This window comes from Danio aesculapii, chromosome 3 (assembly GCF_903798145.1).
Source record: "Danio aesculapii chromosome 3, fDanAes4.1, whole genome shotgun sequence".
Classification (NCBI taxonomy): Eukaryota; Metazoa; Chordata; class Actinopteri; order Cypriniformes; family Danionidae; genus Danio; species Danio aesculapii.
The window spans coordinates 8,520,632-8,534,080 of record NC_079437.1 but is presented as its reverse complement, the minus strand read 5'-3'; the positions used below and the strand labels follow the sequence as shown (position 1 = coordinate 8,534,080).

General features: G+C 33.4%; 1 protein-coding gene across 2 annotated transcripts in view; it reads left to right on the top strand.

Moving 5' to 3' along the window:
* Window positions 1-3,736: 3,736 nt before the first annotated feature.
* LOC130220840 (uncharacterized) overlaps window positions 3,737-13,449 on the top strand; it is a 93,211-nt gene continuing 83,498 nt past the window's right edge. For both annotated transcript variants that reach the window (XM_056453084.1, XM_056453083.1), the window contains exon 1: window positions 3,737-3,943. In XM_056453084.1, the coding sequence (XP_056309059.1) occupies window positions 3,892-3,943 (52 nt within the window). In that variant the 5' untranslated portion in view covers window positions 3,737-3,891. The remainder of the gene's footprint in view (window positions 3,944-13,449) is intronic.

Below are 13,449 nucleotides of genomic sequence, written 5' to 3'. Positions count from 1 at the left end.
AAAGTCCAAAGTGCAGGGCACAAACGCATAAGGGCGTGTCCGAATCCACTTTTGCTAATTTAAGGACAGAAAAATCCACATTGCGCCGTGGCGCATGGTCTAACAGGGTTGAGCTTATTCTCTTAATGAGTTATAAGAGTGTTTTGAAACCAATCAGAGTCTCATCTCCCATTCCCTTTAAGAGTCAGTTGGATTGCGCCATAGCGCATTTGCTGTTTGAACACTTCACTAGAGAGAAAATAGTTAAACAGAGCATCTACAGCACGAGAATGAGAGATGAGCCTCCTCATTATTTACTTTCGCTTTCACTCTTGTGGATAGAGAAACGTGTGCACAGACATCTATTAGCCTATAAATAATTAATTTTGTTTATTAAGCGCAAAGATTTGTTTCAAAACTATTTCTAAATTCAGTTCTAATTTCCAGCAAACGAATAAATGAACAATAATAACAAAGTGTAGTCAAAAAACTGAGTTATATCCAAACACACATGCTGTGCTCCATATTATATGGCCTAAAACCAGACAGGTGGACAAATCTAAGCTGATTTTTAATACAACAAATATAAATATGCATATAATAAATGATACTGCTAATAATAACATTATACAAAAGCAAGTTGTTATGAATAAACTGAAAAAGCCCCCCGAGATGAAGAAGGCATGAAAGTATGGTTTTTATATTTATGTAGGCTAGAAAATAATGTTTTGTAATATTTTAATCCTTTATATTTATATCCTATATATATTCTTATTATATCATATATATATATATATTCTTAATATTTTAATTCTTTTTTATATGTAAAGATATTTGCGTATTGCTGTAGCCTACATCCTGTCTGGGCAATGTGTAAGCCAGGCGCACAACTAACACGCTCTTCACTGGTCTTTAGACCGGCTTTGATCTGGTCTATAGAACAGACTATTATAGTTTCTCAAAATAGCAACGCGCCAGCAATGCGCCTCAACACACCTTTTTTAGATCAGAACGCCTATGAGTGCAAATGCATTTGCCATTTAAACAGCATGGCGACTCTTGCGCAGAGCTGAAACTAGCAAACAACCATTGCGTTGCGCCTTGCACCGCATTGCGCTGGGTGTATGATAGGGCCTAGTATGTGCTGATACCTACATTTGATTTTTAATCTTGAAATATTACTTTCATCAACAGAGTCGATTTCTCCAAAGGAAACGAAAAAAAAGAAAAACATTCTACTTGGAAAAAACATTTTTTAATGAAAAAAACAAGTTTTGTAGTTGTTTAAATTTGGTCATTTGCTGGAAAAACTGCTGCCACTCATCAGATTATTGTCTACAATTACTGAAAATGTTTAAGGATTTATAGTGTACATCTTATCCTGAACCCAGAATGCAGAAGATTCTGATGGAACTCCAGCCAGTGGATCAAACCAGAACCAGAACCCAGCAGATTCACAAGAAACAAGTCCTTTGCTGAATCCTGAAGATCAGGAATCTGGTAAGAGTGATGCGATAGAGGAAAATCTGCCTAATTCAGTATAAGTAGTACTTAAGTAAAACTGTGAAAGTATATTAAATATGACTGATATTTAAATAGATTTTTAGTATATAGCAACAAAGTGTACTACTTGAAAAATGTTATAAATGTTTTTCTTAAAAGTATCATCTGAATGCATTTGAAAATAGTTCAAAGTTAGCACACTTTTACACAGTTATTGTAAGTATAAATTAAATTGAACTTTTAAAAGTATATTTAAATAGAATTTTTAGTGCTGGAAATAAAGTGTACTACCTCAAAAATATATTATAAGTGTAATATTTTAAAGCTTAAAAGTATCATTTAAATGCCATAACAATAGTTCAAAGTTAGTACACCTTTGCATAGTTATTGTAAGTATAAATTAAATTTAACTTTTTAAAAATATATTTAAATAGATTTTTATATAGCAATAAAGTGTACTATCTCAAAAATATGTTATACATATAATGCTTAAAAGTGTAATTTGAATGCATTTAACAGTATGACCCAGGTGAAAAAAGTGCATTATAATAAATTTTATTTAAGTGCACTTAATGCACTTCCAGAATGTACTTAAAGTGCTCTATTTTTGGTGACCAATTTTGTACTTAATGTACTAATAATGTACTAATAAACTTAAACTTAAGATGAACTAAGTGTACTTGACTGCTATTTTGACACACCATTAAGTTAACATAATTTTAATATACTACTTTAATATATATATATATATATATATATATATATATATATATATATATATATATATATATATATATATATATATATATATATAATATATACATATATATATATAATATATACTGCATTTACAAATAAAATACACTTATAAATTATTTAAAATATAACAAATATTTAATTTTCTCAATGTGACACTTTAAAGTTCACCTAAAATAATCCATTAATTATTACTACCCAAAAAGTGCATTAAAATACATGTTATACAATACAGTTACATCATGTTCTTGAAGTGCTTTCTTTTCGCACACTGATTTTGTAGTTGATATACTAAAAGTTAGTCTTTAGTAGTTAAGATAATTTTTAGGATTGTCTAAGTGTATTCAAACTGTGCAATCCCAGATGAAAAATGTGCACTAAAATTAAAACATGTATTATGAAACTGATTTATTACAATAAATTACTTTATAGTGTATTACTATTGTTATTGCTCTACTATATCGATATAGATACATACTATATACAGATATAGTATGTTAAAAACACATTTTAGTTCAATTCCATGGTGTCTCATAATAGCACAGTTGAGTGCACTTAGACGGCATTAAGCTCATCTTAACATATACTTAAGGCTATTTTTAGTACATTAAGTACAAAATTAGTGCGTTGAAAATAGAGCAGTACAGAAATTTAGTACAGTATTGAATAGTATAATTAATGTACTTAAAGTGAATTTTAGCAAATTTGTTTTACATTTTATGTTTTTTTTTTATATATTACTATTATACTTTAAACTATTCTTAAATATATTTATAAATGTTTAAAATTAGGGTTCAAGTGTATTACTAGTTGTAAATAAATATATTTTTTAAAATACAGATATAGTATGTTAAAAGCACACTTTAGTTCAATTTCATGGTGTCTCAAAATAGCACAGTTGAGTGCACTTAGACGGTATTAAGTTCATCTTCAGTATAATGAACACATTGAATGAACACTCATTGACTGTGTGATTCATTGTGACTACTTTAATATTATTCATTCATTCATTCATTTTCTTTTCGATTTAGTCCCTTTATTAATCTGGGGTTGCCACAGCGGAATGAACTGCCAACTTATTCAGCATATGTTTTACGCAGCAGATGCCCTTCCCATCTCTGGGAAACATCCCCACACTCTCACATTCACACTCATACACTACAGACAATTTAGCTCACACAATTCACCTATAGCGCATGGAACATGCAAACTATTGTTTTGCTTCACAAAATCTCATTGTGTCATAATAACCACAGCTGTTGATTTAGACTTTTGGAATTTTTTATCTGGATAAACCATCCCCATTTTACTGCCATTATGTGAATAGCCATGGACCATTCAACTAAACATCATCTTTAATCTTATACTTAAGAGAAAAAAATCACCTACATGACCTGTGGATGTGCTGTAATGACACATAAATTTTTTTGGGTGAACTATCCCTTTAGTTCCGTGTATACATTTTGCACTAGCAAAGTAGGTGTCAGTCACTGCTATAGTTGGCATCAAATTAAAAGTGAAAGCAAAAATGTACAAGTGAAAGTAAATTTGATATACGGACAATAAAAAGACAAGTTGTCGAAACAGCGATTTTTCTAGTATATAAGTGAAATATAGGATGATTTTGTTCAATTTTGGATAGACAGTTTGAAGATGTATCCACCGAACTGCGTTTTGATGTCTCTGTTTCTGATGATCGCTGATGGTATGTTACCTATTATAATATTTTTGGTACTTTACCTCTCGCATACGCATTTCGATAAAATCAATTCTAATGAACAATATTCCAAGTTCCAACCTTGGTTTAAGTTATGTGTTTTAATAATTTCAAACAAACATAGTCATGTAATTTTATTGAAAATTAGGCAAAAGGCACACTCAGCAGAGTTGTTTGTGTATGGAGGAGTCTGGAAGATTAGGGATTGCATCTTTTAGTCAAACGTTTTTGTATGGTTTAAAAAAAAAATCTTTGTTTCGTATGAGACGTATAATAATACAACTTTTTATTTGCAAAATCAAACCAAAAGTGCTTCAGTTAATGTGTCGGTGTTGTTTGGATTCATATAAGTCCTAGATAAACAATGAAATCATAAGTTCAATGCACTCGAAAAGTAAAAAAATTAAAAAGCCTTTATTAACATGACTATTCTTTAAAACAGTCAACGCATTTCGGCAAAACATGCCTTCATCATGGTGTTCAGGTGCGTCACTGATCATCATTGATCACTCTATGGTCACATGACTCACTTGCATATCTAAACAACACCGAAAATGATATACTCAACTCAAAATCAACTCAGCAGTCATTATTAATTCAGTTGCTAAGAAAGAAAAGAGAGAGAGAGAGAGAGCGAGAGAGAGAGAGAGAGTGTCATCATCACGATAAGTAGCTAGTATACAACATATATTTCTTTTTCTTTTCGTTTGCTCTTTTTTTAAACACCGAATGTTAAATTTGTCGATGGCTCATGTCATGATCTTTTTTCTGCCTGTTTGGTGATTGTTTTGTGCCGTCGGACACGTGAACGCGACACGTCAAGTATTTCAAGTCGCTTTTGATGAAACGGTTGTGTAGAAATATGTTCTTCACTCCTGCCTAAATAATAAATTACCCAATATTTACAGGGATGTAGGTGAAAAGCTTTCGTTTATTACGGATGAGTCCCTCAAGCAAATCCCATTACGACACACATTTAATGCAGGGACACCAACCGGTCTTCAGTTTTTGGGTCATTCCTGGCATTTGGTAATATATTAGTCCCGCATAATTTATATATATAATTTTAAGTGGTTGTTGACTAAAATTACATTTTAAACGCATTTTTCATTAATTTATTTAGTACATTATAATGAATAAAATAAATTCCATTGAACGCATTTTTAGCATAAAAAAATATATATTTCTGTCACAAACCAAACTATTTGTCATGTCCCCGGGGCACGTCTTTGAACTTGCATGTAGAATTTTTTTTTTTTATTTTGTCTAAATTTTTTTCCAGGTATAACAACTATTTATTTTTGTTCTTTTCTGGTGATAAATAAAAATAAAATAAAAAATAATATATATTTTTTATTTAAAAAACAGGCAAGTTATGTCCCTAAATATAAAGCATTTATCCACCTATGGCAATTTAGACTCCACCCTTATATGACATCACAGACAGGAAGTGACATCATTCAGCTCTCTTTAACAGCATGGTTCAAAAGAAGGCAAGATATATTTTAAATTATTTAAAAATGTTGAGGTCTATTAGGAAGTGTATACGGTCAAGCTTAACAATTACACCCCGTAATGTAAAACTAAGATGTAATATTATTGTTTTTTTGTTTTTTTTATTTCAAAACAATATAACATATTCTTGTCTAATTGCAGCATGTGGGCCTTCTTTTTTAAACAACACGAGGAGCAGAGGTCATTTTATTTTAAAAACTCAACCCCATCACACTCATCCCCATTACACATCTCATTGTTTCAGGGTTGTAAACTTGTGACAGGATTGAGACATTCACGTAATTTATCAAGAATTTAAAATAAAAATGAAAAATAATTCAGTAAATATATACTTTCTACAACTTTTTTGTCACTGATAGAATATTTGAAGCAGTATTTTCACTTAAACTTTGATGCAATTTTATGTCACATTCATATATTGAATGTGTCACGAGTTTCATCATGAGTTAATGAAAAGCTAATAAAATTATAACATGTAAATAAAAAAAAGTTACTCAAATTATGTAAATACTTAATTTGTCATGTGACAATTACCTAATTTATAATAACTCATATTAATATTATAGATAAAGAGGGATAAGCTATCAAAAGGTTTAGAAATCCCTATATATATACTCACTGGCCACTTTATTAGGTACACCTTACTACTTATCCATGCTTTCATTTCGTTGATGCCAAGTTCTGACCCTACCATCCGAATGTGGCAGCAGAAATCGAGACTCATCAGACCAGGCAACATTTTTCCAATCTTCAATTGTCCAATTTTGGTGAGCCTGTGTGAATTGTAGCCTGTTTCCTGTTCTTAGCTAACAGACTGGCACCCAGCTGGAGCCAGTCTGGCCATTCTCCTCTGACCTCTGGCATCAATAAGGCATTTGCGTCCACAAAACTGCTGCACACTGGATATTTCCTCTTTGTCGGACCATTCTCTGTAAACCCTAGAGATGGTTGTGTGAGAAAATCCTAGTAGATCAGTTTCTGAAATACTCAGACCAGCCCGTCTGGCACCAACAACCATACCCATCACACGTCCCCCTCACTTTTAGAGACAGACCATTTAGAAATAGGTGATTAAGAATGTAAACTTTTGGATTTCATACAGCTGTCTCACCCACTTTTAAAGGCATGGTCCAGAATGTAATTTTAAGGCTTGGTTGTGTTAATAAGATGCAAAGCAATGTGTGCTCATGTTTCACTTGAAGGAAATCACGTTATTTTTTCATAAATCTCACTTTGATTATATGGGCAATTCTTCAACTACGGGCACTTTTAGCCTTGTGAAGTTGAGTAAAAAGAACTTGTTCAAAATTAATGTAACATAGCCTCAGAAGTTTAAACAATTTGTCTAGTTTTAAGATCTGTAAGAGTTCAAACTTAGATATGAAGAGAAATTGTTAATATTTAAAAAAATGTACATCATGAACCGAACAAATGTCATTTCCACCACATCTCAATATACAGCTTTAATTTCAAAATAAAACAAATTATGGCAGTCAAACATTGTCCAAGATCATTTTTGTATCTAGTTTTGTATCTGTCTTTCCACAATATATACAATAATTCTACATTTGTCAATAAAATAAATATGCTGACCAAATGCTGAATTTTAAACCTGCCACACTCTAAATTTTAATAATAATTTGGTTAAGAGCTTATCAGAAAATAAATAAATTGAATTTGTATATTGAATAGAGCATGAACTTATACATTGTGAATACACTTTTAATGTGTGATGTGAACTTTTTAAAAAATTTTTAAAAATGTGTGTGGAGATGGAAATGACAGGGTGTAGTGGAAATGACTGAATCAGTGTTAATGTAGAAAAACATTAGATATTTATTAGAAAAAATATTAAACTCTTAAACTCACACTTATTAAAATAAATTAAGCATAACCACACATTGTTTTGCATGTGTAAAGCTGAAATTTATCTAAAAAAACTGATTTGTCTAACAGATGAACAGTAACAGTGCATACTGTAAATAACTGATTATTTTTCAAATATTATGTCAATTAATTTTAAAATAAAATGAATTACACATCTACAGGGGTTAGACAATGAAACTGAAAGGCCTGGTTTTAGAGCACAATAATCAATTAGTGCAGTGGTGCAGTTGGTAGCACTGTTGCCTAACAGCAAGAAGGTCACTGGTTCGAGCCCCAGCTGGGTCAGTTGGCATTTCTGTGTGGAGTTTGCTCTGTGTGTTGGTGTGGGTTTGCTCTGGGTTCTCCTGTTTCCCCCACAGTCCAAACACATGCGCTTTAGGTGAATTTAGGTGAATTTGTGTGAATGAGAGTGTATAGGTGTTTGCCAGTGATGGGTTGCAGCTGAAAGGGCATCTGCTGCGTAAAACATAAGCTAGATAAGTTGGCGGATCATTCCGCTGTGGCAATCCCTAATGAATAAAAAGACTAAATTGAAAAGAAAATGAATGAATAATTCATTAGTATGGTGTCGGACCTCCTTTTGCGGACAATATACCATCAGTTCATCTCAGGAATGACAGATACAAGTCCTGCACGGTGACCAAAGGGATTTTGACCCATTCTTTTTGCAGAATAGTGTTCAGGGTCACTATGTGATGCTGCTGGAGGAAAACGTTTCCTGACTCATTCCCCCACAATACCCCATAGTGCTCAATAATATTTAGATCTGGTGACTGTGCAGGCCATGGTAGATGTTCAATTTCACTTTCATGTTCATCAAACCACTCTGTCAACAGTCTTGCTGTGTGGATTGGTGCATAATCATCCTGATACACACCACCGCCTTCAGGATGCAATGTTTGAACCACTAGGTGCACATGGTCCTTCAGAATGCGTCGGTAGTCCTTGGCAGTGATGCTCCATCTAGCACCAGTATAGGGCCTAGGGCATGCCATGATATTGCAGCCCAAACCATCACTGATTCCCCCCATGTTTTACTCTGGGCATCAATAGTCTTGGTGGGATGCTTCTTTAGGGCTTCTCCACACTGTAACTCTCTCGGATGTGGGAAATACATGTTTCACATTATCCACAGCACAAGATTTTGGCTGCTGCATCATTGAGACAGGCTTTTGGCATTGGCACGAATGAGCCGTTGGACATGTATCCCTGTGGAGGTCCAGACCAACAGTTTTGCTAGAAACAGGAGAGTTGAGGTGCACATTTAATTCTGCAGTGAGTTGAGCAGCTATGGTTTTATGTTTTTTTGACAAACAGTGTAAGGACCCGGACATCCCTTTCAGACAGCTTCCTCTTGTGTCCATAGTTACTTCGGTTGGATGTGGTTCTTCTTCTTGGTGGTTTGCTGACATTACTCTGGATATCGTGGCTCTTGAAGAAGACTTGCTGTCTTAGTCACACATGTGCCAGCGAGACGCACCCCAACAATTTATCCTCTTTTGAACTCTGATATGTCCACATATGACATAATGTTGTGTGCATTGCTATATTTTTAGCAAAACTGTGCTGTTACTCAGCAAATCAGACCTTCACACTCTGCTCTTTCTGGTGGTATGTTAAATCAATGAAGATTGGCCACCAGCTGCTCAAATTTAGCTGTGAAAGCTTCAACACTAAATTGGGCAGTGTTTCAGTGTCATTGTCCAACCGCTGTACTTTTGGAATTCATATTAATTGTGTTTTGAAACCATAAATGTCATTTCCACCACAGTGGAGCGTGGTGGAAATGACAGTGGTGGAAATGACATTTATACAGTTTATTGTTGAAAAATTAAAGATAGCTTCACTGATTAGCTTTAAAATGATACTACCCTTTCATGTATACAAAATACACTTATTTACCTTAATTTTGTTTGGTTTTTAAAAACACCATTGAAGGTACAGCATGTTTGGAAATGACATAGAATAAATGTATTTCCTTATCAATATTTACCTTGATTTTTCTTCAAGTGTTGTTGATGAAAATTTAAATTCTCCCCATCTTGAACAAGTGCTCTGATGTCACTATTTATTTTCATAGAAACCACCAAAATAATCTTTCACACAAACTTTTTAAAGCGAAATTTCTGTGTTGTGGGGGAAATGACACAGAAACTGTGCGACCGCTATATTTTGTATAAAAAATAATATTGACAATAGTCTAACATTAATAACCATAAAATATTTAAATTATTTCAGTAGTGCTTAATTAAGATACATTAATAGTTACCAAATAAATTATCTTTTAAAATGCTATTTTCATTGTTGAAGTTGAAAACTCTGGGTGTGCGACAAGGTGAAAACAGTGATTTTGACACCTAAAAGGAGGTTGAATAATATGAAAAAAATATAATTGAAAGCTAGTAAAAATTTTTTAAGTAAGTTTTGTTGTTAGTTTGACAAAGAAAAAGGAATTTGATTTAAATTATATATATATATATATTTTGGATATATGATCAAAGGACTTAAAAGTGCCCGTAGTTGAAGAATTACCCATATACAGCTACTCAGCTAACACAGGGCTGCCAACTCTCACGCATTTGGCGTGAGAGTCGTGCAATATTGTATATGCCGAGCTAGTGTGTTTCCCATGCTGATAAACTTCCAGTGACCTGTTAATGTGAGTTTTTTGCCATTTTATATGGTTCCTTTTACAGCATCGATGTTGTAATGTAATTAAAATACCTTCAGTTAATTAAACTTTGGCATTTATTTATTTGCTCAAGCGTAAAACAAGACAAAAAGCCGTTTACTCGCACGTGCCCATCAGAATTGGCAGAGGAGTTGGCTGCTTTTTTAAGAAAACAGACCTTAAACGTGCCGATTTTGCATTGGCATACAATTCACCGGAAACGATTAACCCAGGTTACTGGCAAATTAAAAGTCCTATTAGCATGGTTTGGCAAATACCCATTGACCGTGTTCTCATGCTCTCATGCCACACATCCATTTTCTCATGCAGAAAAATCATTCCGTGACTATTTTTTTTTTCGTTTTATATCGAAAAAAAAGATGACTATCGTTTTATAAAGATGTTATTCTCTCTATGTGCAACCGATCCAAAGCTGGTGAAAGCAATGTAATCAAAAACAAACTGACGCATGCATGCAGAAAACATACCCGCACGCCTCTCGCATCGCCCCTGCTTGACGCTGATGCACTTCTCACGTTGTCACTCCTGGTATGAATCCCGTTTGTGAACATGCATGCCGAAAAAAAATAGCCGCTGCTCACGCGCCGCTCATGAGCTATGTAACGTGTTGTGCCGAGAAATCCCCAACGTTCAAAATAAGGTAATTTAGTGATTCCCTTTCCCACCCATCACCGTTTGATGCATTATAAATTTGTTATACATAAGTTATACATAAAAAAAACCTTAAATATAATTTTTTGTACTGCTTCAGTGAACCTGAACAAGTCAATTAAAATCCATCAATTTTCACTAGTTGTATTAGTATTTTTTTATCAAAGTGTGCTTTAAATGCTTTAAAAATAAGTTAAATCTCTGTAGACTAGAAATATATGTGCTGTATATCATTTATTTTAAAAATGCGGGCAATTATATGCGGGCCTCTCAATTGTTAGTCTGGGCCTACCTGTCATAGACTTTCATTGTGATTCTCAGTCTACATGAAAACCAAAGGCCATAATTGATTAAAACGTAATATGATTCTTATCTTGATAGATAAAGCAAAAGCAATAAGTGAGACGCATTTTAAAACGCACTAGGTTTACAAATAAATGTAAAAACAAATCAGTATTCTTCTGTAAGGGAAAGGTTCACTCTCATTAGTGTCATGATGTTATTAAAAAATTATCAATTTAATTTAATAGATGCACATTTCAGAGGGGCTGCGTTTTATGGCAGGGGTAACAGCCTTTAATGTACAGGTGTCTGTGCTCAGTGAGTTTTGGAAATAGACAAAATTAAAGTTTAACTAATATGATGATGATGATCTTATTTTGACTAGCATTTCTCCTGATAGTTTTTTTTTCGCATAAAGCAAAAAGGAGGGATTCAGAGAGTTTAGACTTAATAAACCTAATTCTTGGCCATAAGTAGGCTGACACAGAATCTATGCACGCAGAATTCCGCAGATTTTTAGCCCAATATTGATTGTGTTTATTTACTTGAATAAATGTGTATAAATTTATATTTATTCAGTTTTTAAATTAATTTACGTAATATTATTGACTAATATAAAAATATTCATATGGTTTATTTACAATAGTTTGTACAGTAATATTTTTTCTGTCTTTTACATTTACATTTAGTCATTTAGCAGACGCTTTTATCCAAAGCGACTTACAAATGAGGACAAGGAAGCAATTTACACAACTATAAGACCAGCAGTGAACAAGTGCTGTAGACAAGTTTCAGGTGTGTAAAGTCTAAGAAGCAAAGCATTAGTAAAAATTTTTTTTTTGAAAGAGAGAGAGAGAGAGAGAGAGAGAGAGAGAGAGTACAGTTAGTGGTATAGCCAGAGAGGCAGTTGCAGATTAGGAAGGAAAGTGGAGACTAAACTGTTGCGTGTTTAGTCGTTTCTTGAAGACAGCAAGTGACTCTGCTGTTCTGATGTAGTTAGGGAGTTCATTCCACCAACTGGGCAGATTGAATGTGAGAGTTCGGGAAAGTGATTTCTTCCCTCTTAGGGATGGAACCATGTGGCGACGTTCATTCACAGAACGCAAGTTTCTGGAGGGCACATAAATCTGCAGAAGTGAGAGCAGATAAGAAGGAGCAAAGCCAGAGGTCGCTTTGTAAGCAAACATCAGAGCTTTGAATTTGCATTTTTAAAGGTTACTAATGGTCCAGTTACCTGCAGCAGTTTACTTTTTTGAATTCTGACTGTAGTCTGGTTTTAATGAAGCTGAATTTCATCTCAGTCTGATTAATGCTAATTAATTTTGCAAAATGTTTTACTAAAACAAATAACTGTTTTAGTTAAGTCTTAGAACAAATTAAAAACAAATTAAAATTTAAATTAAAGTGGCTCTTCAACCCACTGCATTCTCAACCCTGTGACATTAATATTTTTGGAAAATAAAATAAGGAAAACAATAATTTAAAAAAAAGTACCAACCACCATGTTAAGGCCTAACATTGTAAATATGTGAAAAGAAATTAGTCCAAGGCACTCGGAATATGTGGAAAATTTAAAAAGCCTTTATTCACATGGCTTAATCTTAAAAGAAACCTACGCGTTTCGGCAGCGGTCTGCCTTCATCAGGGTAAACAGTGATCAGGTGCGTTTAGAGTCTCTTTTGAGTACTAAGGTCACGTGACTCATTCAAACATCTCTACAATACTCAAATAATTTAACCGACATAGTCAACTATCATCATTAATTCAGCATAGACAGAGGGCGACTTTAAACTATGCACAGATATACAAAAAATACAAAAAATGCATAAACATGGCATGTACATATATACTTCCAAACTCATTTACATGTGCATATACACATATATACACACATATACGTATGCAAACATGTATACATAGAAAAATATAAACACATTCTACAATGTATGATGATAATCAGTGGATCATCTATGGATAAACTGTTTTACAAAAATGAAGAAAAGTCTAATTCACCATTTAGACCTGGGAATCTAGTTGCTTTTAACGTATAGATCCAAAAAGTCTCTCTCTGTTTTAATCTTTTTATCCTGTCTCCTCCTCTTGTCGAATTATAAATATGTTCAATCCCAACTATTTTTAATGAACTGGGATTACCGTGACCTTGATTTTTATAGTGTAGGGCCATAGGATATTGTGGGTTACAGGTACGTATCGCATTTTTATGCTCCGCTAATCTCAATTTTAATTTTCTCTTAGTCATTCCTATATAAAAACATCCACACGGACATTCCAGTCGATAAACTACAAATGTAGTATTGCAATTAATAAATGAATTAATCTTAAATTCTCGGCCTGATGATGGATCTCTAAATATATTCGTTTTGAGTATGTTATCACAATGATTGCAATTACCACATCTGTAGTTTCCTGTTGTTTGACTTAACCAAGTATTAGTCTTCTTGGTGGA